General features: G+C 36.4%; 2 protein-coding genes across 2 annotated transcripts; both read left to right on the top strand.

The window, feature by feature from the left end:
• Positions 1-450: 450 nt before the first annotated feature.
• LOC131160561 (alpha-mannosidase 2) lies at positions 451-15099 on the top strand. Its single transcript, XM_058116374.1, has 4 exons — positions 451-1107; positions 1905-2054; positions 6078-6110; positions 11889-15099. The coding sequence occupies exons 1-4, from the start codon at positions 565-567 to the stop codon at positions 14625-14627; spliced, it is 3465 nt and encodes a 1154-aa protein (XP_057972357.1). The 5' UTR covers positions 451-564; the 3' UTR covers positions 14628-15099.
• A 1856-nt stretch (positions 15100-16955) lies between these two features.
• Positions 16956-25812, top strand: LOC131160560 (uncharacterized). The gene is made up of 6 exons (XM_058116373.1): positions 16956-17301; positions 23354-23524; positions 23620-23709; positions 23880-23999; positions 24115-24188; positions 25205-25812. Exons 1-5 carry the CDS (start codon positions 17128-17130, stop codon positions 24160-24162), a joined length of 603 nt encoding a protein of 200 aa, XP_057972356.1. The 5' UTR covers positions 16956-17127; the 3' UTR covers positions 24163-24188; positions 25205-25812.

Here is a 25812-nt window from a genome sequence, read left to right as displayed (position 1 = left end):
ACTTACATAACCTTACTTTCTCATCAAACTCGAGATTATATTGAGGGATAATTATTTTTTCAAAAAAAATTATTTTATCCCAAAAAAAATACATTCAAAAATTATACTTAAGATTTAAGAACATAATTTAAAATTTAAAATTTAAAATTTAAAATTAATATAAATTTATATTTTATTTATTGAAACATATACAAATCTAAATTTGTTATTCAAAAATTTCAAAACCCCAAAAGGGGAATTCCTACAAAGTAGAGCAACCGAAAAAAAAACAAAGTTCAATGCTAACCAGGCAAAAACAAAAAGGCGAAGTTCAAATTCAAACCCCACGGGTCCCACACGTAGGAAAATTATTACGATCGTCCCACACGTAGGAAAATTATAACGATCGTGCGGCCAAGGACGCTCCATCAAATCAGAAGCCACCAACCTGGCCCCACCAGATTGGAAGTCCCGGTCAGCGTTTGCCTTCTTCACTACGCCCATCACTGTACAAAAAACCCACAACACAGCAACCTTCGCCGCAGGTCCCACACTCTCCTTCTTCTTCTTCGGCGCCGGCGACCAATGCCTCTGTTTTCCCACAACGGCGGAAACGTCCGCCGCGGAGGCTGGGCTCACTCTCTCCTCCCCTCCTCCAACCCCAAATCCAAACTTCCGAGGAAGCCTCGACGGAGATCCCTCCTTCGAGACTTTGTCTCCGCCAATTTTTTCACCCTCGGCCTCTTGATCTCTGTCATTCTCTTCCTTGTTGTCGTTCTCCGCCACGGCGTGCCGAGTCCCCTCTCTTCCCGCTTCAAATCGCGGGGCTCTCGCCTCCCGAAACCGCGGAAACCGGTGCTCCGGCGAGACGACGGCGTTCCGGGAGCCTACGTTGACATCACCACCAAGGATCTGTACGACAAGATCGAGTTTTTGGATGAAGATGGCGGACCTTGGAAGCAGGGGTGGAGGGTGAGCTACGAAGGGAACGAGTGGGATTTGGAAAAATTGAAGGTTTTTGTGGTGCCACACTCGCATAACGATCCGGGATGGAAGCTCACGGTAGAGGAGTACTATGAGCGGCAGTCAAGGCACATACTTGATACGGTGGTCGATACTCTTTCCAAGGTGAGAAAATGAGCTTACAATGTGTGTTTCTGATTCTGCCCTTGCTTTTAGCTGAATTTTGCTGGGGCTTCGTGATTTGTGACTCTTTCCAATGCGAAAATGGATGTGATTTGAGCTCAAATTGTCAAAAATATGTTGGTCTCCTTAAATTTTTTTATGTTGTTCTTTCGTCACTTTGTTTTTCTGATCTGATAGATGTACTAGGTCTACATGTGAATTGAAACAATTTAGAATATACGGAGTGAACACATTAGAAAAGAAAAAAATCAGAATTTTTTTAGAGGTTTAGTGACCAACTGAGCATTTAACTTTCTGACCGCTTAGGATCTTCATTTTACTGCGTCTTGGATGAAATGTTATAATATAGCTTTGATCTTGCGTTGTTTGTTTCCTGTTTTGCTTTGATTTTGTGATTGAATTTTGGGTCTGGGTCCTTTGTGACTTGTTTTTCATTAATTAATCAAGTGATGTTTTCCTTTTTGGATTTTAGTGTTTATTTTTGAAGATATATATATTAATCAACCGAGCATTTTTAGGTGAAGACCTGGTTGCTTAAGGTCATTTTGTTTAATGAACTTGTGCTTTTGGTTTGGTTCTGCTGCTGCTGGGGTTACAGTTAACGTCAGATTTTTATGTTTTTGTCAATAAAAATCAAGGACCTCAAATATATGGATGTGATTTGGAAGTGATGTCTACTCATTTGTGAAAGTTAAATAAATTATGACCTTTTTTAATTGTTGAATTGCCTTTTTTTGAAGAGTATGTTTTGATCTTACTATGAATGACTGGATTTATAGGATTCTCGACGGAAGTTTATATGGGAAGAGATGTCTTACTTGGAGAGATGGTGGAGGGATGCCTCAGATAGCAGGAAAGAGACGTTCACCCAGTTGGTGAAGAATGGGCAGTTGGAAATTGTTGGAGGTGGTTGGGTAATGAATGACGAGGTAATATCTGCGAGCTTCTCTAATTTTATTTGTAGTCACATCAGAGTCAACCATATTTCTTCTGATGCAGGCATAGCCAAAACCATAACATTTATATAATGACTAAATTTGTGATATCATTTAGAACATCTCTTAAGCAGTCATTACTACAAGTTGTCCTCCAAAATATTTTACAGATGTCTATTTTGCTACTCATCCCTTGTCTTGAGGAACCAAGCGAACATAAACTCCACACATTTTACCATACTAACATAATTATTTAAGTGTTTCCATGGGAGATTTCCACTTTATAATTTTATTGTTCCCTTTTTGTCCAACAATTGCTTGCTTTAATGGGATTTTGATTAAAATAGAAACAACAAATATTTTTTCATGATGGAGTGCCATTGAATCTTAAACAACAACACAACAAACCAAGCCTAAAGTCCCACTGGGTGAGGTTAGATACATGAATCCTTTTATGCCATTTACACGCTACGGGTTCTTATATTGATATATTTCATAATGAAGTCCAATTTATTGTTTTGCCACACTAAATTCTTGAAGTTGAGGTTCAATACCAGATTTGTTAGGCTAATGCAGTAACTTATTTTTAGTGGATTGTTATAATGCAGCATGAATTTTATGCCTAACACTCTTTACCCCCCAAAAGGATGACACTGGTAGTGTTCTCATTCTTAGATGCTTGCAGCCAGAGAAATTTTTGAAATTGCTGGAATGGAACAATTGAATCACTCCACCTACTTGTGTTTCATTCAGCAGTTCTACTCTTGGTTTGGATATATCCTTACTATTAACTATTTAAAAAAAAAAGATAATCACTATTACTATCGTTTTATTTTTAGACTAGATATTGGAATTGTAGCATGACTGTATGCATCTGCGACAATTAACAAATGAACTTGAAATTTGAGAAAATTAATCCTCGAAAGTTTCAAAGCTGAGAATGAAATATGAAATTTGAATTTTGAAAATGAAAGGTGAATTTTGAACTTTGGAAATGGGTATTGACAATAAATTCTGAACCTTGAAAATATAAAAAAAGGAATTCTGAAAAATGAAAATGAATTTTGAAAATAAATTTTGAAAAATGAAGGGGGATTTAAATGAATTTTGTAAAATGAAAATGAATTTTGAAAATAAATTTTGAATCTTGAAAATTAAAAAAGGAATTCTGAAAAATGAAAATAAAATTTGAAAATAAACTTTGAAAAAGAAAGAAATTTAAATGAATTTTGTAAAATGAAAATGAATTTTGAAAATAAATTTTGAATCTTGAAAATTAAAAAAGGAATTCTGAAAAATGAAAATAAAATTTGAAATTAAGCTTTGAAAAAGAAAGGTGGTTTAAATAAATTTTAAAAATTGAAAAATGTATTTTGGAAATGAAAAGTTGAAGGAAAGAATTTTGAAATTGAAAGATGAATTTTGAGAAAAAATTTAAAATAAGAAAATAAATTTTGGAAAAGAAATTTCAAAGGAAAAAGAATTTTGGACAATAAAAGAAAAATAAAAAAGAAAAATAGTTGGGCGCATGGGTTCATATGCCTGCGTGTGACTCTTCACGCCCAGGTGCTTGTAGAAAACGGCACCGTTTTGATTACTAAAACAATCAAAAATAATAAGGGGTAGGAGGGGTCGAAAGGATGTCATTTCGAACTCCCATGTCGACTTCTTCGTGTCAATTCCCCTCGTATGCCGGATCCTCTGACACCGGCTTTCTTTGCCATTTTTCCTCGCAGTGAAGCTGTCGCTACACCCTCTACCACCTTAGGCTGCCCCCAAAATGGTTGTACCTCCCATACCTTTCTCCTCTCTCATCCCCAAGCTCCCTCGGTGAAATCACTCTGGCTAAGGCCTGGCTCGCAGGCCAAGCTCTTATCCAGTGACCCTTTTTTATCGTCTGGTTGAAGAGGCTTCCCCTGCTCCTGAGTAGCCACACATAATGGAGAGAAGGCAGAGTAGAGAAGCAAGGAAGGGAGGCAAAGGAAACCCGTGGGCGTCGTCTGCAGATTTCGGCCAATCTCTGGCCATTCTCAGAAGTTCACCAATGCTTCTCCAATCCCTCCACTGTTCGCTTGTCTCTGTTCCTCATTCGAACCCCAGCCACCCCAATTTGGTTGGCCATCATGTGGATGTGAGTGTGGGAGCAAGGCATGAATGTGAGTATGTAGGCTGCGTAAACGTAGAAGAAGTAAGAATGCATGAATGGCGTACAAGCATGCATGGGATTATGTGAGAAAATGCATGTGCAGGGGAAATTTTGATCAGTGCATGTGAATAGGTTAGATGCATGGGTTAGACTGGGTGGAAATGAATAGAGAGTTCGCTGTGTGATATTGTGTTCCAATGAGTTTCCCCATGCATACATAATTTTGCCTTTTGCATGTATTCACATGGATGTATATCCCAACTTACCTTAAACATGCATCATTGGGTGACTCTGTATGTCGTGTGAATATGTATGCAAATAAGGTTTTGGGCGAGGTTTGGTCTTTCCCAACTTTATTATTGTTATTATCATTATTATTGTTATGATATGAGAATATGCATATGCTTATGGGAATATTGAATTAAGAGTCTTTGGACATGATTAATAAAATAATAAATGTACATCATATGGATATGTGTGCATGTGTATGCCTAAGTGTATTATAGTAGTATGTGATTGTTAGTGTTTTGATTATCTCCAAGAAAAAATGTTTTGATTATTTCTTGAAAATTGTTAGTGTTTTAATTTTATCTCGCTTAACAAAAAATGGCCATTATTTCCTTTATTTTCAAAATCCCGCAAGAGTGCTCAACATAGTTTCAAAAAGGTAAGAATTTTGTGTGCTTTGCATGGTCTATTTTTCTTGCATGCACATGTGTTTGTGCTATATTTCCTCGGTGATTGGAAAACGCCATTAGGAGATGGGGAAATATTGTCTCTCCTATATGCTTGAGGGGAGGGTGCTTTGGCGTCCTTTACATGATGTATTTTGCTTGTGTCCTTTTAAGGATATTGATTAAATTAATCTGATGACGAAACCTTGAAGTGGGGCAATGGCGCCCTTTTGGGATTTTAGAGGTGAGGATAACCCCTACAATAGTGGGAATGTATCCAATATTTAAAGGATCAATGAATAACATATGTGAAATAATTATGAGTCTTGATTGATAATTAAATTAGGTAATCATAAGCTAATTAGGTACCGTCCATTAGGACGGGTGTATAGGGGGTGCTGATACCTTTCCCTGACATAACTGTACTCCCGAGCTCTACTTTAGTTACGCAAACCCTGACTACAGGTTTCCTTGACCTAGGTCTAGTTTAGAGACCAATAAATCTGTAGTAATTAGGTGATCTAACCACACTTAGGAATAACAAATTAGTCGTAACTTTGTTGTATTTTTTTAAGACCTCTTAATCTCAAAATAAACTACTCTCCCGGTTCGCCATCCGAGTCGAGACCCCTGATCCAATACGTGTAAACACTAAACACACCCAATTTTTCATTTATTTCAATTATTTCATTTGTATCATTGTCATTGTTTTGTGTTGTCACAATTATAAGGTCTAGCTAGGCTCTTGATTATGTGAAAGCTTATCAGAACACACCAAACAAGTTTATAATTTTGACTTCCTTTGCTTGTAAGGATCATTGCCTGTTTTGTTACTGCACAGAATATTTCTATATCAGAATACATCCAGGATCCGATTGTTTTTTAACCCAGTGATTGTTCTCTAGGAAACCCTCATTCCCATTTCACCACCTTTTGCTTCTTTCCCCCGAGTATTAGTTCGTGAATTCTCCAATCTGCATTGCTTGTACTGGTCCAGCTAACCCAATGTGTGAATAGGTGTCTTAATGAATGGATATTATTAGAATGATAAAATGAAGTTCCTTTGATTATCTATTTTTATGTTTTAAAGGGATTAAGAATCTTTGGATGCTCTTTGAATAATAAACTTATTACATAAAATGTTTTGAATTTAGGGAAGCTTGACTGACCCAATGTTGTTCTTGTCTTATTTTGCAGGCAAATTCTCATTATTTTGCCATACTTGAGCAGGTGTAGTTGAAATTCTCTGGCTACAGTTATTACAACTTCCTTTTCATTTTAACACTAATTTTGTTCGACATTCATCATATAATTGCCATTTCTGAAACAAAAAGCCTTCAGCTCATCCCATGTTAAAGTTGATAATTATGCGTCACATAATACTCCCTCAATGTATGCCTTTTTTTTTTTTTACATCCCAAAAGGCAATCCATTGATGTTTTAAGGGGGAGTGGGAGTTGCGTTCTAATTAAATTTTAGCACTAATTCTAAAATTAAAGCAATAAGGTGGAATAAGTAGGATATTCAAACAAATACATACAAATACAAATAATAAAGAGAGGAAGATGATCAAACTCTTTTATGGTGGTTCAGCAACTATCCCAAGTCCACATCCACTCTCTCAAGGCATCAACCACCTTGACATCATTTTGCCAAATGCTTCACAATCCCCTTGCTTCCAATCGGAGGTAAGACGACCAAATAATGTTTACAATGTATTATAGAATATACAAGATCTTAGAATCCTCACTTATGGGTAAACGAGTACATGCTCAAAGATGCTTGAACTCTCAAGCAAAAAATATCAATATGGCATAAGAATTTTCTTGAATATATATCTCTTAGAAGAAAATGAACAAGTGAGAGGAACGTGGACAGATTGAGAGTGAGGTAGTTTTTCAATATGTGTAGCCAGGAGTGTAAGAATTACTCTTTGAGGCTTCGGGGCATTATTTTGGGATTTTGTGGTCAAACAAATACATTTTTGCTGAGATCTGTCAGTTGCATGACTGGTCAGCTTTGCACAAGGTATGGCTGACCTTTATTTAACCATTAATGCTTGAAATCGAAATATATCTACCACAAAAGCAGAGGCAGAGCGACCTTGCATCGAGGAAAGCCCATCGCTCTTCACTTTTATCTAAGGCAACTGCCCATGTACATATTTGCATAGGGTAATCTCTTTTGAAGCTAAGACAGTCTTATTTACTACTTTTGAGGTTTAAAAGAATCTCCTTGAGCCATGTGATGATGATTCTGCAAGGAATATGAGAGTGGAGAAATTAAAATACAACTTTTTATCTTCAAGCTTGTTCAACTCAACTGTTGTAAGCCTTATGAAAGCCCATCTAAAACTCAAAACACATATAGTCTAAATAGTTTGTTATCTTTGCAACTGTGTCAGTGAAACCTTGGGGCATACAATCTTCTCTGATGATGACAAACTAGCATCAAATTACAAATATTCTCCCTCTAAATCATGTATAGTGGGGCAAACAATCTTCTCTGATGATGACAGACTACCATCAAATTACAAAATATTCTCCCTCGAAATCATGTATAGTGAAGAGTGTAGGCCTTAAAGAGAAATAGCTAGGGTTAAGAGCAGCAATAGTACCCCCAATATTTCTAAGATATGCATTCCCAATTTAACATTCCAAAAACATTCCAATTTCAATCATAGATACATTGATGCCTCTCCCCCTTCGTCATCATCAAAATAAAATTAAGGGAAGTGGCAATGACAACCAAAAGGTCACAAATCCATGAAGTACATGTGTAGAGCGTATACAACCCATATAAACACAACCAATAAGGGGAAAAAAGGTCCAAAGGAAGCGGCAGCAGAGGGAAGTGGGGCATAAGTTGCTCCATATGGTCTATGTGCTTAGATTGATAGTCATGGCAGCGAGGAGGGATGCAAGATGACCCAAATGATGCTGATGAGTCTGTACGTAGTCACTATGTAGAGCATATACAACCCATAGAAACACAACCAATAAGGGGGAAAAAAGTCCGAAGGAAGCGGCTGCAGAGGGAAGTGGGGCATAAGTTGCTCCATATGGTCTATGTGCTTAGATTGATAGTTATGGCAGCGAGGAGGGATGCAAGATGACCCAAATGACGCTGATGAGCCCGTATGTAGTCACTATGAAGGTGGTTCTTGAATCAACAAAATCCGCTGATCTAGGAGATGAACCTTTTCTTCCAAGCAGGAGAGAATGCTACATTTTTCATCAGTCATCATGATCATCTAACACTGAACCCAACCTTGCTTCCACACTGGCAGCCTCCTCTTCCTTAGCCATGGGAAGATTTGGAACAGGTTGTTGCTTTCAGGTTGTTGTGTTGGATGTGCACGTAGGTGGAAATCATCATGACCAATGGGCTTGCTTGCAGGTGGTCTCGGACATACCATGTGGTGGGACTTGGAAGTGTTTAGAAGCACAAATAAGGAACATCCCATAAGGACCTGGATGTGTTTAAAAATGTTTATTGTCGTCAAAAAAGAGGGGGGGGGGGGGGGGAATTGTTAGCCCAAAGATTTCTCCAAATCAACTGATTACAAACTGTTTGGACTAAATTGTTTTAAGTTTTAGATGGGTTTTGCAGATTTTACAGTTGTTTGAGTTGAAAGAGCTTGAAGATGAAGACTTTTTGTTAAATTTCTTTACTCTTATATTTCCTTGTAAATGTTTAAACTTTACGCATAATCATCATAAAATGGCACAAGGAGGTCCTTTTAGAGCTAAAAACAGCAAATAGGGCTGTTTTGGCTTCAAAAGGTGCTGCTCTATGCAAATATATACAATGGCAGTCAACCTCCTTGGGCGAAAGCAAAGGAGAGGTGGACCACCTTTCCTACAAGGTCAATTGGTTCCTGCTTTTTTGATAGATATCTGTTGCTTTCAAGGATTAAATACTGATTGAAGTTTGACCACACCTTGTGTTAGGTTTACTCACCATGTGACCAACAGCTCCAAATGAATGTACTTGATTGATTAAAAAACTATAAATAAGCCCCCAAAGCTTCAAAGAGTAACTCACACACTTAACTAATCATATTGAAACTATGCTCTCTATCTCTTCATACTCCTCTCACTTGCTCATTTCTTCTAGGAGACATATCTTCAGAGAATTCTTTTGCCATATATTGATCTTTTTGCATGAAGTTTTAAACATTTATGAGGAAATATAGGAATAAAGAAATTTGAATACAAAGTCTTATTTTCAAGTTCTTTCAAACTTAACCATTTGTTAGAACCTTGAAAGCCCATCTCAAACTCAAAAACACATCAGTCCAAATGGTTTAACTTCATCAAAACTAAGTTATGAAACCTCAGGGCTAACATCTTTTTTTTGGTAATGAGTCATTTCCTTTCTTTTCTAATAAACGATAATGAGACGAAAAATTAACATCACAGCCCCTATGGGAAAATAAGTTGGTGGGTAATTTTAAATGCAACATAAAAAATTATAATTACATTTGGAAGTAATGCAGTGTACTAGGATTGTGATTGTGGATTGATAGATTATGGTAAATAGGTATCGTTGCACATACATGCATAGAAAATGAAAATTTATTTTGAGAGGAAGAAATAATTACACATTAAATGAGGAATTTTGATGCATGATTGCCTTCATAGCATTATTGAATGATTAAAATTTATATTTTCATCATTTAATTTTCCTTTTAAGTTTTGATCTAAAAGGATATTGAGCATGTCGGATATTTGCACGCACATACGCGCACATAGAAGTGGTGTGCAGTTTTACAGCTCCAGTCATTAAAGACAGGTTTATATTTTGGTTCAATGGGGAAAAAATAGGTTGATTACTTGTTGCTGTATGCGAGCATGTGCCTTATCAGTAAGATTGTTGCATTGTAATCTGGGCACCACGGGCTCAAGTTGTGGAGAACGTCTGATGCAAAACAGCTGTGAGGGTTGATTGCAAGAGACAATAGAGAGGGAACTAGAGAGAAGAAAGGAGGAGGAAGAAAATGAAGAAAGGAGGAGAAAGAAGAAGATATGAGGGTGAGAGTAAAGTCTAAAGCACATGTTAACTTCTAATTTCAATTTCTCAAAACTGTCTTTACATGATGTCCACACACTAATTTATAAGAAATACTAAAATACAATAAATTACAAATAAACCACTAAAAAGACATATCTATTAGAAACAAACCCAACGTACACATAAGCCTAACTACTGATTAAACTAAACACACATAATAACTACTAATTAACTAGGCACATTTGGGTTTAGGACCCACAATCCCTTGACCCTAATTGTTGATATCAGCCTCTAAACTCGCTCAAAATAATCCACCCAATTACCCACTTCCCATCCAACATCAAGTCCCTGCTTACAAAAAGAACTTTATTCTGTCGAGTTGGAAAAAGCACCAATGAGTCCATCATTAAAAAAATCATTGCCCTTCATAAGAAAGGAACCAGCAGTGCACTTCAATTTGGTCAGTGAAGAGCTTGAGATGGCATCAATTGATACCTCTTCTTATCAAGTAAGAAGGTATGTGACTTTTCATAAGCATCGTGCTCAATCCTCCTATCTAACAGCCATGGACGTCCCAGGAGAATGTGTCAAATCTTGAGAGGAAGGATATCACACTGCACTATCTACATAATCAAACTAATCTTGGAGGCAACTAAGTGATGATAAGGGACCTTCAAGTTAGTGTTGTTCACTGCACTTTGTTCTGAGAGGAACAAGCATGGGTGGAAAAGTCCAGGAAATTGGAGATTCACAGTTCCCCTTGCAGCAGCTGGTGCCTTGGGCTACAATGGTACATGCCTTGTCCAGATGGTGATGAAATTTGGGGGAAGGTCGGAGTAGGACTGAGCAACTGAGTATGGTTGGTTTGTGTTGGTTTTACTACAAAATCAAAACCAAACTGATCATTGACAGTTTTGAGAAATTATGGATTGAAACCAACCATAACAGACCAAATGGTGAACCGTCAAATCAAAACTTCATGTTTAATTTGGATAAACTTGGGTCAACAGTTTAATCTTTAAAGTTGAATTTTACTTAAATTGGGCATGCAAGATAAATCAATATAAAAATAACGAACTCTAAAACATGTAGTCTACAATCAAATCTTGTAAAAGATCATATTAGAGTATAAAACTAGAAAAGATAATAAAAATTAAAAAATATATCGCCAACATGAAAATGATGAACTACAAAAGTTGGTGTGATATAGTTAGCTCATACTGTGCTACTATATGTTATACATACAATATATAGAATTAATTAATATATATAGGTACTGCGCTGGTAGTTTGGATCAGTTTTTACATGTTCCACACTACAACTCAAATCAAAGTGCTGTTTCGTCAAATTTTTTAATTCCAGAAAATGTTGCAGGCATTGGACAGTTCCATGAGTTCAATGTTACTGATGAGACCCTATGATGGTTTGTATGTTGGGCCTGATAGCAGGAATTATTGGATGAATTGCAGCAATTAAAGCCTACGGAACTTGATACAGTCCTGTTCTGGTATGGGAGGAAGTTTTGCAGCAGGGGAAGAATGTGGGGGGGAATTGGTACTGTTCTGATACTAAATGATGCAGAACAGTGGTGAGGATTTACTGCAGGAGAGACATAGGGATAGAATTATAGTGAAGATAAAGGAAGAATAAGGAGGAGGAAGAAAATGAATAACAGAGTAGGAAGAAGATAAAAAGTTGTGGGTGAAAAGGCACGCTAACTTCCGCTTTCAAATTCACAAAACTGTCTTTGCATGATGTCCACACACTTATTTATAGGAAAGACCAAAACACTAGCAGATCATCCTCCCTAGATCCTGCATTGATGGGAGTCTTGTGCACTGGTCTGCCTCTTTTGTTGCTCTGCATTTAATGTTTGTGTCCATTTGATAATTAGAGATGTTTCATCTCGTAACATCTTTTTTCTCAGTTAGCTTTGATAGTTTTATGCTTATTTGAGTTTCCTTGTTAATTTTCTTGCCATTTATGCTTCAGATGACAGAGGGAAACCTGTGGTTAAACGATACCATTGGGGTTATTCCTAAAAATTCTTGGGCAATAGATCCATTTGGTTACTCACCTACGATGGCATATCTTCTTCGTCGCATGGGTTTTGAGAACATGCTGATTCAGAGGACCCACTATGAGCTGAAGAAGGAACTTGCTTTGCATAAGAATTTGGAATACATATGGCGTCAAAGCTGGGATGTTGATGAAACTACTGATATTTTTGTCCACATGATGCCTTTCTATTCATATGATATTCCTCATACTTGTGGGCCAGAACCTGCTATTTGTTGTCAGTTTGATTTTGCTCGAATGCAGGACTTTCCTTATGAACTCTGCCCGTGGGGCCAACATCCAGTGGAGACCAATGAAGAAAATGTGCAGGAGAGAGCACTGAAACTGCTGGATCAGTATAAGAAAAAATCAACACTGTACCGTACAAATACACTGCTCATTCCTCTCGGAGATGATTTTCGTTATGTCGGCATTGATGAAGCAGAAGCACAGTTCAGGAATTACCAGTTGTTATTTGATTATATCAATTCTAATCCCAGTATGAATGCAGAAGTAAAATTTGGTACTTTGGAAGACTATTTTCAAACCCTTCGTGAGGAGGCTGACAGAATAAATTACTCTCGTCCAGGCGAGATTGGCTCAGGTCAGGTTGCAGGTTTTCCTTCTCTAGCAGGTGACTTTTTCACCTATGCTGATAGACAACATGACTATTGGAGTGGCTATTATGTTTCAAAGCCCTTTTTCAAGGCTGTTGATCGTGTCCTGGAGCAAACACTTCGTGCAACAGAGATGATGATAGCTTTGTTGCTAGGGCATTGTCAAAGATCGCTATGTGAAAAGTTGCCTGTCAGTTTCTCTTACAAGTTGACTGCTGCAAGAAGGAACCTAGCTCTTTTTCAGCATCATGATGGGGTAACTGGTACTGCTAAGGATCATGTGGTGATTGACTATGGATCTCGAATGCATACTTCTTTGCAGGACTTGCAATTTTTCATGTCTAAAGCTATTGAAGTGTTGCTTGGAATCCGCCATGAGAAATCTGACCTAAATCCATCTCAGTTTGAGGCGGAACAAGTGAGACCTAAATATGACGTTCAACCAGTGCACAGAGCAATCAGTGCTCATGAAGGAACATCACAATCAGTGGTCTTTTTCAATCCTTCAGAGCAAACAAGAAAAGAAGTTGTGATGGTCATTGTTAACAGACCAGATGTAACTGTTTTGGACTCCAATTGGACATGTGTTAAAAGCCAAGTTTCTCCTGAATTTCTGCATGATAAAAGCAAAATTTTTACTGGGAGGCATCGTCTCCATTGGGAAGCTTCTGTTCCTGCCTTGGGTTTGCAAACATATTATGTCGCTAATGGGTTTGTTGGATGTGAAAAGGCTAAACCAGCAGAGTTGAAATTTTATACAAATTCCAGCTCTTCACATTGTCCTACTCCATATGCCTGCTCAAAACAAGACGGTGATGTGGTGGAAATTCGTAATCAGCATCAAACACTGATATTTGATGGTAGGCTCGGTTTGTTGCAGAAAATAATCTGTAAGGACGGAGCCCAAAATATTATGGGTGAAGAAATAAGTATGTACTCTAGTGGCGGAAGTGGGGCCTACTTATTTAAACCCACTGGGGATGCTGAGCCCGTCATCCAGGCTGGTGGGCAACTTGTGATTGTTGAGGGCCCTTTGATGCAGGAAGTTTATTCCTATCCAACAACAGCATGGGACAAGAGCCCAGTTTCCCATAGCACCCGTATATATAATGGAGAGAATACCATACAAGAGTTCATTATTGAGAAGGAATATCATGTTGAACTTCTTGGCCAGGATTTTAATGACAGAGAATTAATAGTCAGATACAAGACGGGCATTGATAACAAAAGGATCTTTTATTCAGATTTGAATGGCTTCCAGATGAGCCGGAGAGAAACCTATGATAAGATTCCTCTGCAAGGAAATTACTATCCAATGCCCTCCATGGCCTTCATGCAAGGACCGAAAGGTCATCGATTTTCTGTCCATTCCCGACAGTCATTAGGTGTGGCAAGCCTTAAAAATGGATGGCTAGAGATTATGCTTGATCGTCGTCTTGTTAGTGATGATGGACGTGGTCTTGGGCAAGGGGTGATGGATAACCGCCCAATGAATGTAATTTTCCACATCCTTCTTGAGTCCAATATTTCTACAACGCCCAATTCTCTGACCAGCCCTCTTCCACTAAACCCCTCTCTTTTGTCTCATTGTGTTGGTGCTCACTTGAATTATCCACTACATGCATTCATTGCCAAGAAACCACAGGAGATTTCTGTGCAGCCACCCTCAAGATCCTTCTCCCCTTTAGCTACTTCCTTACCGTGTGACTTGCATATTGTGAGCTTCAAGGTTCCTCGCCCTTTAAAATATTCTCAGCAACCTCTCGAAAGCCCTAGATTTGCTCTGATCTTGCAGAGGCGAAAATGGGATCCTTCATACTGTCGAAAGGGCAAATCACAATGCTCAAATATAGCTGATGAGCCTGTAAATCTGTTTTACATGTTCAAGGGACTTGAAGTCTTAAATGCCAGAGCCACTTCTTTAAACCTTTTACATGAAGACATAGAGACGCTTGGGCTCACTGAACAGTTTGGAGATGTTGCTCAAGAGGGCCATGTATTTATTTCACCTATGGAAATACAGGCTTACAAATTGGAAATACGGCCCCATCAATGAAAATGAAGTCTGATTTCTAGTACTTCATACTTGCTGTTGGGGATTGATCTGGGCTGCTGGGTTACTACCAAAATATACACTGTTTGCTTTCATGTTCCACAGACAATTCAAAATTTGTGAGGGTTGGAACCATTTGTGTGCAGCTATCTCATGTGACTGACCACATTGAAGCTATAGATGAATATTGACAATTAGTTGTAGTAGTAAGACAAGGTATATACAATGGCCATGGATCACCCCTGTCATAGAAGATATTCAAAGATGTCAGTGTTTTTTGCTACACAATCCATTCTGCAACTCATTTTTCCCGAGTCTTTGGGCGAGATGTTGTGTCAAGACTTGCGAGTTCATATCTTCTGTAAATACAAAAAGACCATTACCTTCTTCCTTATGTATTGTTACTTCAAATGGGAACAAGTCAAATGCATTAATAGAGTTAACAAAGAAGATTATACCGTGCTCTTTTGGTTTAGTATGGAACGAGTACTACTTTTTATACTTTTATTTTATAAAAGCTATTTTGGTGTCATGTTTCCATTGTAGTTGTACAAAAACACAACGACTGGTGCACAAGGCTCCAATGCCATACTAGGGTTCGGGAAAGGGCATGAACAAAATATGTATGCACGTGTGTAAAAAGAAACAAGTGTCTGCACAAAGTTTTATGTTGATTTTCTTCGTTGATGTCTGCAGTTCTAGATACAAACCAGAATTGCATGTTCAGCTGGGAGCCCATGTTAGTACTTCAGAGTTACGAGCATGGATGACCCTTGTATAACTCATGCACCTATTGGTCCTTGTCTGTGTAAAGTTAGTTTTCATTTAGTACGGCTGGATTGGTTGAATGCCCATATGATCATGCTCAATGCTACTTAAGATTGGACCGGGGTATGCACAAATAGATATATTGAAGAAAGAAGTGTAATGGCAGAGGATGTTGAGATGTTTCTAAATGTGATCGAGATATTTTGTTGAGAAACGGGTTAATAATTATAGAAATAGAATTAAAATGTGATGATTTCTCACTTTTAACTAATAAAACGACATGTGATGTGAAAATTATTGAGTTAAATTTTTGAATCATTAGATTTAGTGCTTCAAAACAAAAATTTCACTCGAGTGTTCATGCTTTCTTCTAATTATCATCTTGCTACTTCTCTATATTTATTTTGCCCACCAATTTTCATCTGATTTTTCATTCACAAAAGTTGACTCGGTTACATATGGCAGTTGCTGCTCTACTAGCTTTCTTGTAAAGCACCCTTCTTGATTTTATACACAAATAGCACCCTCCCAATTTGGAGTTTGAATTTTACTCCTTAAATTTAGATTTGTTTGGGTTTAGGTAAAATATTATATAAAATTATATTAAATTTTATTCAATCCACGTAAGTCCAAATTCAAAGTTACAAATTTATGCTCCCAAATTTGTAATGAATCTCTTATGGATGACCAAATTAAGATGACAAATTTGCTGTTTCGAATATAATTATTTTCTTGTCAGTATCTCTTTATTAATTGCCTTACTGTAATTGATTATGCATCTTTTAAAATTATTGGTAATTGTTTAACATTATTTAGATAAATAATAATATAATTTCAAAGAGATAAATTTTAAGAATAAAATTGTAAACCTAAAAGTATTCTCCAAATAATAAATTTTAAAAATTTATTAGTTGATCATTTAATGAATAGAAAATAAGGCAAAAGACACTCACCTCTCTTGAGCTTTGGTAAAACAACAAATACGTCTCCTGAGATTTCAAAAATGCATTGACTTCCTTTGGGGTTTTAAAAATACTACAAACTTCTACTAGGTTTGCCAAAAATGCATGGATCTCTCCTAAAAAAACCTTATCTTTTTTACAAAATATAAGGGGAGACTTGTGTCTTTTTGATGAATCTCAAGTAAGGTTTGGAAGAATTTTAAACTTTAAAGGAGTTCTTTAAAATTTTTGAAATTTCAAGTAGATCATTGATTTTTGTCAAATCTTAGGAAATGTTAGTATCTTTTACTTTAAAAAAGACAATTATTAAGAGTTGAGGTTGTAAATCACAATTTAAAAATTATAATAAAATTATTAATATTCTATGGGAAGAAGTCATATATTTTATTTTTAAAGATTTTTTTATATCCTATATTTGTATAATATTATATATGTATTTTATAATTTTAAACAAAGTACTATTCCTTATAAATAACTTTAAATATCCACACTTTAATATTTTTAAAATTAATCATAACAATATAATTTATTTTTATAATATATTTAAAATATATTAAAAATTATAAAAAATAATTTATACTATTATTCACATTTGACATATTTGCTAGTAATAATAAAACAGGCACATTGTACCCTGTTTTCAAAGAGGTCAAATTTTTCTAGGGCACAAGTTCTTCTTCTTCTTCTTCTTCAACGGACAAGCTAGGGTACAGAGCAGAACAACAGCAAAAATCAAATATCCACCCTCAATTCGTGCATCATATACAAAATTCATGGATCACACGATATGGGGTCATCTGCCACTGCTGGTGCGATCTAACTCCAAAGACTCGGTGGAGTACATTCTGCAAGCCCTCTGGAGAACCCGCAAAACCGGCCTTGACGCCGCCGACCGCGAGATCATCGTAAACATGCTCCAGCTCCAGAACGACGCAGACCTCGATCCTGTAATACCCATCATCTCTCTATCTCTCTCCATCGTTCTGTGCGTGTTAATCTATTGCAATTAGTTTAGCATTTCTCTGGGGAAATGCTGACTTGTTTTAATGTTTATAGTGAAATTATGCATTAGAAACTTAGGCTACATTTGGGAGCATCGAGTTCAAGTCCAGTCCTGTGTTGGGGAGCTTGGAGTTCGCACCTTGATTAGGATCAATCGCTCAAATACACAAAATTATCCAATTTCTTAGATGCATGCCCTCTATCCCAGTGTTAGATTGAATTTGTGTGAAATTTGCAAAATTTAATAAAATTTTATATCATGCTTTACCCAAATACGCTTGACTTTAAATCCAAGGCTCAAACTTTATGCTCCCAAACATGAGGTTAGCTTGCGCACTGTTGCATATTAGGTTGAAGCTTTCAGGTGTTTTTATCATTGGCACTTGGAATTGGTTGTTGGAAATGCTTGAATTTTTTTTTGAACTTGGAAACAAACAAGCTGCTATGGATCAGCAATGACTGAACCTTGTGTTGGAGTATTCCATCTTATATTGAGAACATGAAATTAAAAAGGAAAGAAGAAAGACTTAAAACAGAAAGGAAATTAGAAGAGAAGAGTTAGTTAGCTGAGATTAGTTAAAGAATTAGTTAGAAGAGTTAGTTATTAGTTTATTTTGTTATTTTGATGTATTATAAATAGGACTCAAGTTTGATGTAAATTCATTCATTCAATTACAATTTAGTAGTGCTGTTTTTGCCATCTTTGTTTTCTTCACTAAATTCATATTCTCAACATGGTATTAGAGCAATTGCACAAGAACAATAGTAGCATCTTTCCTAAATTTTGCAATCTGCATTGCAAATTCTGATCAGGATTTTTTTTTTTTCTCTTCTTTTTCTTCTTGAAGATCCTATGTTTCTTGCATTTTCTTGAATAAATTCTTGAAAATGAGTTTTGGAAATTCATCTCCTGTCAACCCTTCAGATGACTCATCGAGTCCATATTATCTACATCCAAGTGATAATCCTGGTGCTTTGTTAGTATCAGAAATTTTCAATGGAGAGAATTATGTTGCATGGAGTCTTTCGATAGTCATTGCATTAACAGTCAAGAACAAGGTACAGTTTATAGATGGTTCGATTGCTTCTCCCCCTTCTGATCAACTTGTCAAACACACAGCATGGTTAAGGGCAAATAATTTGGTTCTTTCTTGGTTGATGAATTCTATTTCAAAAGAAATACGAAATAGCTTGCTATTTGTGGTTTTTGCTGTTGATCTTTGGAATGAGCTTAAAGCCAGATATCTCAGGAGTGATGGACCAAGGGTTTTCTATCTTGAGAAATCTTTGAGTTGCATCAATCAGGGTGCTCTTTCTGTTACTGAATATTTCAGTACCTTCAAGTCTCTTTGGGACGAGTACATTAGCTATAGGCCATTTCCAACATGCACATGTGGTAAGATGGCAACATGTACTTGCGAACTTTTCAATTTTCCACAAATCAGACAACAATCTGATTATGTACTTAAATTCTTGGTGGGGCTAAGTAATTCTTATGCCTTTATCAGAAGCCAATTGCTACTAATGGTTCCATTACCACGCATGTCCAAAGTTTTCTCTCTACTGCTTCAAGAAGAAAGTCAGATGTAGCTTACAAATTCTGCTACATATCACGAGACTTATGCTTTGATGGCAAAGCAATTTAATCAACAGAATTACCAGCCAAAATCTTTCAAAGACAAGCCAAAGAAATCTACCCTACAATACTCATTGTGGCTATAATGGTCACATAGTGGATAAGTGTTTTCACCTTAACCACTTGGCTGGAATAGACCAAAGGGAAGAAGAAATGAGGCTTTTGCTCATGCTACCATTACAACTCCAGAAGTCTACAATCAAAATAGTAATGAGCAACAAAAGTTTAGTTTCTCTCCAGAGGAATTTAATAAACTAATGGCACTTGCAAATTCAGCACAGCCCAATTCTTCCAACTAGAATAATGTCCGACCAGCTGTTAATCTTGTCACCACCTCTCAATTTTCTGGTAAAGTGCAATCTACACTTAAACCAATTTTATTTTCTTGTAATTCTGTTGCTTCTAAGCCAAATCCCAGTTTATATTGGATTCTTGACACAGGTGCAATAGCATATGTTCTGCTCACCACTTTTATATCATTCTATACCTAAACCAACTAATGCATCCATAAACGTTCCGAATGGTACTACAATTCCAGTTACACATATTGGTACTGTATGTCTCTCAGATTCCTTATTTTTACATAATTTCTTGTGTGTTCCTCATTTTTCATTTAATCTACTATCTATTTCCAAACTCACTAAACAATCTAATCTTTCTCATACCTTTACTGCTTCTCATTGTCTTTTACAACACCAGTCAGTGGAGAAGATGATTGGGATTGCTCTTGAGAAAGAAGGACTTTACCATCTAACTCAAGCTTCATCAAAAATTAAAACCTGCAATTCATTTCAGTTTAATTCTACAACTTTTGCTTTATCTTCTACTCACAAACCATTAGATATATGGCATTGTAGATTAGGACATGTATCTAGTTCAAGATTACATTCTCTCAAACAGATTGATTCTGCTATTTCTTTTGATTGTACAAATGTTTGTGACATATGCACTTTAGCAAAGCAAAGAAGGCTTCCTTTTCCTGTATCACAAAGTAATTCTAATAAAAGTTTTGATTTGATCCATTGTGATATATGGGGTCCTTTTGGCACTACTTCTTACTATGATTTTAGATATTTTTTTACTATAGTCGATGACTTCACAAGGTGTACTTGGGTATACATGCTTAAAGCTAAATCAGAAGTGTCATCTTTAATCAAAACTTTCTGTAAAATGATAGCAAACCAGTTTTCTTCCTCTGTCAAAGCTATACGGTTAGATAATGGACCAGAATTTTTACTCTCCAAATTTTATCATAATATGGTATTTTGCATTAGAGAAGTTGTGTAGAAACTCCACAACAAAATGGTGCTGTAGAGAGAAAACGTCAACATCTACTAAGCACTGCAAGAGCCTTAATGTTTCAAGCAAATCTACCATTAATTTTTTGGAGTGACTGTGTGCTTACTGCAGCACACATAATCAGTCGAATTCCCACTCCTCTACTTCAAAATAAATCCCCTTTTGAAAGGCTTTTTAACAAAACACCTAATCTTTCTCATTTTAAAGTTTTTGGCTGCCTTTGTTTTGCATCAACTTTAAATAGTCACAGACAAAAATTTGATTCAAGAGCCACAAATTGTATATTCCTAGGATATTCTTTTGATATTAAGGGTTATAAACTCATGGATCTGAACACCAATAAGGTAATTGTTTCTCGGAATGTCATATTCCATGAAACAATTTTTCCTTTCCAAATGTTACCACCAAATCCTGAACATCATTCTTTTATGTTTCCTATTTCACAAACTTTTTCAGATTCACCTTCTACCAGCTCATTCTTCAATTCATATTAGAATATAGAATCTGCATCACCACATAATAATTCTACTCTTTTCTCTGAACCTCATACACACGTTGATTTAGACTCATCTACATTTCCATCTCCTTCCAATATGGATTCAATATTTGATTCAACTAACCAAGAAGTCCTACAGCTCAAAAAATCAACCAAAATTAAACAAAAACCTTCACATGTACAGGATTATTATTATGGTAATATCTCTTCATCTCAAAGTGCAACTCAGGCATCTACTTCAACTAACTCTCTTGGTAATTTCTATTCTCTTCACCCTTTTCTTTCTACTAGTAGACTGTCCACATCACATAAGGCCTTTTTAACTTCTATCTCTAACTCTTCAGAATTCAAAACAGATCAACAAGCTTCTAGACTACCTGAATGGCATGCTGCCATAAAACATTGAACTTAATGCTTTGGAGTTGAATAAAACTTGGGTGCTTGTTACTCTTCCACAAAATAAAAGGACTATTGGTTGTAAATGGGTATTCAAAATAAAATATAAAGCAGATGGAACTATAGAACGACGTAAAGCTAGATTGGCGACCAAAGGATATACTCAGCAAGAAGGCCTAGATTTCTTTGATACTTTCTCTCGTGTGGCCAAGATTACATCCATTCGATTATTACTTACTATAGCTGCAGTCAAACAGTGGCATCTCCATCAACTAGATGTCAATAATGCATTTCTGCATGGTGATTTACATGAAGAGGTATACATGGACTTGCCTCCTGGATTGGCTGTCCAAGGCGAACAGAAAGTTTGTCGGCTTTTAAAGAGTCTCTATGGCTTAAAGCAGGCTTCTAGGTAATGGTTTGCCAAGCTATTTGATGCTCTTATTTCCTATGGATTTGTTCAAGGTAATTCTAATTGTTCTTTGTTCATTAAGAAATTTGACAGTTCCTTTATGGCCTTATTAGTTTATGTGGATGATGGGCTCTTGGCAAGTGATAGCATTCAGGAAATTGAAAGGTTGAAGTCTTTTTTAGATACAAAATTCACTATTAAAGACTTTGGACAGCTAAAATACTTTCTTGGCTTGGAAGTTGCAAGGTCCAAAACTGGTATCTCTTTATGCCAACGAAAGTATATACTTGATTTTCTTGCTGACACTAGTTTAACTGGTTCAAAACCTGCTGCCTTCCCTATGGAATCTACTCTCAAGTTATCAGCAAATGGTACCAATTTATATGGAGATCCATCAGGTTATCGAAGACTTATTGGCAGATTACTTTACTTAAATCTCACCAGACCTGACTTAGCCTATTCTGTACAAGTGCTTAGTCAGTTTTTAGCAAAACTTGCTGTCAGTCACCATCAAGCAGCCATTCGGGTATTGAGGTATCTAAAGGTTACTCCGGGGCAAGGTCTCTTCTTCCCATCCTATTCAGATTTTCAATTAAAGGGTTTTTCAAATAGTGATTGGGCAGGCTGTGTAGATACTCGAAGGAGTGTCACCGGTTTTGCAATTTTTCTTGGCAACTCATTGATTTCATGGAAATCAAAGAAACAAGTTACCATCAGTCGCTCGTCTGCAGAGGCAGGGTACCGAGCCCTTGCTACTGCAACATGTGAAATTCAATGGCTTCTGTATGCCTTACAAGACCTGGATATCAATCATTCCCAATCATCTGTGTTATATACTGACTGTAAATCGGCAATGTCCATAGCCACTAATCCTGTTCAGCATGAGAGAACGAAGCATATCCAGATTGATTGCCGTCTTATTAGAGAAAAATTGCAGCAACGTGTTATTTAGCTTTTCCATATTCCATCACGATTACAGCTAGCAAACATATTTACAAAGCCCCTCGGATCTTTATCTTTTCATCATAATCTTCACAAGATGAACATTCTTAACATCCATGTTCATCTTGAGGGGGGGTGTTGGAGTATTCCATCTTATATTGAGAACATGGAATTAAAAAGGAAAGAAGAAAGACTTAAAACAGAAAGGAAGTTAGAAGAGAAGAGTTAGTTAGCTGAGATTAGTTAGAAGACTTAGTTATTAGTTTATTTTGTTATTTTGATGTATTGTACATAGGACCCAAGTTTGATGTAAATTCATTCATTCAATTACAACTCAGTAGTGCTGTTTTTGCCGTCTCTGTTTTCTTCACTAAATTCAGATTCTCAACACCTTGTGATTGTGAACAAGATTTTTTGTTTTTTTTTTTGGAACTTCTCATTAGTGATGGTGTTACGGCAGTTGTTTCCTGAATTAAAAATTGTGCATTTAGTGCTTCAGTTTGTTAAGTCATGTTCCCAAATTTCTGTTAAATGTTCATTCCTCTCTTTTGTTGTAGCACAGACTGCTTGAATTTAATTGAGAAAACTGCTTAGTAGACTGCAAAAAAAGATCGTGTGTCAATTTGGAATAACCCTCGCTAGTACTATTATGAAGTCATCCCATACCAACTATAATTTGGTTTCAAGCTTAAATTTCTACAAAAGGGAAGGAGACTGCACATGAGATTGCAATCTGTTTCATAGCTAAATAGGTGTTTGTCCTTGTAACTTCGTCCGCCGGCTAATTGTCAATGACATTAAGTTTTCTTTTTGCAGCTTTTAGTTTGCCTCCGGATGTTGATACGGCGTTCTGTATATGACAACATTGGTAAGGATGAGATTCAAAAGCTGTTTCCTGATGAGGTCCTTCCTGAACTGCAAAGATTATTGACACTTTTGTTGCAAAAATTTCAGAAAGAATGGCGGGAAGATGTATTCAAGGATCAGGTTAAAAAGTTTGTAGCAGTATGTGTCATTGCATTCGCACTGTGGACTACATGGCCTAACTGACCTACTGTTTTTCTATTTTTTATTCATACCAGGCTACTGTGCCCCGCTTAAAGGCAATGACATGGAATATGGCAAATCAAGATGCAGAACTGACAGAACCTGTGGCTGTAATTAACTTAAAAGTATAGCATCATCGATTTGAACTTTTAGTATGCCACTATAAATAAATTTAGACCAAACTTTGAAAGTGAAATAAATGTTTAATGAACATTATAAACTGCATAATATTGAACCTGCAGGATGAACATCTGTCATTTTATATGCCCATTATTTATTAATGCCTTTTGTGCAGCTCCAAAATGATGCACCATCTCATTCAGGAGAATTGGAAGTGAAGTTCCAATTGGCTAAAGGCACTCTAGAAACAATGCTCAGGTCCATGAACTCTATTAGAGACCAGTTATCTAGCACAGTAAGTGTTATCCTTGAAGCTTGCTAGCTTTTAAATGCATATACATTTTCAAAAATGTAGGTATTCTTCTCTTGGTTTTTGGTTGTCTCATGACAATTTATTTTCATCTTCTCAGTGTGAAACATCAAATGGGGATGTACCTCATGAAACTAACACTGCTTAGCTTAATTGTATGCCCCAACTGAAAAGGTACAAACTGGCCCTAATTTCTGTTTCAGGCCTTTATTGATTTCATTAATAATGCATTCATTCCTTTTAAAATTTAAAGGCTTCATTTCTCTGGCTTCTTAGGTTAGAGTTGTGTAATAGAACCTTTGCTGACATTCAGCTAGGCAAGGAGTCTACTTTTTGTGTGTGATTTTGTATGCATGATTTGGTTTTCATTTTCATTATTTACCATGTATATGCTTGTATATGGTTTGTGGCTTTGCTTTTTGTTGCTATTCATGTATTCTTGTTTTATACTTTTATCTTGTAAATGCACATTTTGACTAACAAAAAGGGGGAAAAACATTTTTTTAAGTCATATGAAATGGACATGTTAGTAGTCAGCTTGTGGTGTCAGAAAAATTATCACAGCTATTCTGGATATCTGTATACACCTAATACTTGTATTTTCTTGACTGCATATTTCCATAGTTACATAGGTGATGCAACTACCAGGCAGCAACCCAGTGATGTATAGGATTTTGTTACTTGTTAAATTCCTACTTTTTTTCTTGTGTGCACTCATGTTGTTTTGATGCTAGCAAATCTAGTAGACTGATTCTTGGAATTTTACTACTCTTAGGTTACGTTTGTTTTGTGAAATTGTTATACTTAGGAATAAGATGGAATTTGGAGTACGGTTAATAGTTTATTCCTTAACTATTTTTTATTCTTCCACCAAACATGGAATATGAATGGAATAAACATTCTCACGGTGAGATTTGAGAGTAGTTTATCTTGTCTATTCCTTATTTTGGGTTCATAAAAAGTTTTAGATTGTTACTTGCTTTATGTTAGTAACATATTTTCTTTTTAATATAAACTATTAAATTCTTCTATTATAACTACCTCTATTCCTAGGCATAGGCATTTTGGGAACCAAAAGAAACCTTAGTGTCATAGAGAATCAGATGAAGGACTCTATCAATTGCTGTCATGCCTCGTGGATTTTATTAGTGGTGTTGGCTTTTTATATTGCTTAGTTATCCTAATTGCAGATACTGTTTCAATGCGGAGTCGGTTAGATGGATCTTCATCAAGTGGTACCATCATGGATGGGTCTCACCCAAGAAAGTTGGGGCGGGCCTGAAAAATGAGTACATCATGTATGTGTTGAACTTGAACGGTCCAATGATGGATGGGAAAAGTAAAAGAGAATGATGATTAGGCAAAGGAAAGAATTTACTTCTGCAGATAACAATTTTGGGTACGATGCCGTTTATGCTGACCGTATGTTGAAGAAGTATGCGATTCTTCCTTTCTTCCCTTCCCACTTCCCAAATTCTTGTTCTATATGGAATGCTTGTTTCGTTGGTACCTCCGGGCTCCAACTTTGCGCGTCATGACCGATATCATCCAGAAGCTTGGCAAAATGATGTATTCCTTTCAAGAATTGACTACCCTATTTCCTTTAGAAGTTCAATCCCAAACAGGAACTAGGTCGAGTATCATATTATGTCATCACATGTCATGTTTTACCCTATTCTACTGAAATTTTCTCCTCTTTGGTAGAAAATCATTCCCTCAACATGAAGAGAAGCACATATGTTATCATCTACCTTTTCTCCCAATTCAATGATATCACCTTATTGTTATGTTGTATGCA

The sequence above is a fragment of the Malania oleifera genome, chromosome 7 (genome assembly GCF_029873635.1).
Source record: "Malania oleifera isolate guangnan ecotype guangnan chromosome 7, ASM2987363v1, whole genome shotgun sequence".
Taxonomy (NCBI): Eukaryota; Viridiplantae; Streptophyta; class Magnoliopsida; order Santalales; family Ximeniaceae; genus Malania; species Malania oleifera.
This window is presented reverse-complemented; position numbering and strand designations above follow the sequence as displayed.

Coding starts and splice junctions, on each gene's coding strand:
- LOC131160561 (XM_058116374.1), top strand. CDS start 565: ATGCCTCTGTTTTCCCACAACGGCGGAAACGTCCGCCGCGGAGGCTGG. Junction 1,108..1,904: donor TGGTCGATACTCTTTCCAAG/GTGAGAAAATGA, acceptor CTGGATTTATAG/GATTCTCGACGGAAGTTTAT. Junction 2,055..6,077: donor GTTGGGTAATGAATGACGAG/GTAATATCTGCG, acceptor CTTATTTTGCAG/GCAAATTCTCATTATTTTGC.
- LOC131160560 (XM_058116373.1), top strand. CDS start 17,128: ATGGATCACACGATATGGGGTCATCTGCCACTGCTGGTGCGATCTAAC. Junction 17,302..23,353: donor ACGACGCAGACCTCGATCCT/GTAATACCCATC, acceptor TTCTTTTTGCAG/CTTTTAGTTTGCCTCCGGAT. Junction 23,710..23,879: donor TGGCTGTAATTAACTTAAAA/GTATAGCATCAT, acceptor CCTTTTGTGCAG/CTCCAAAATGATGCACCATC.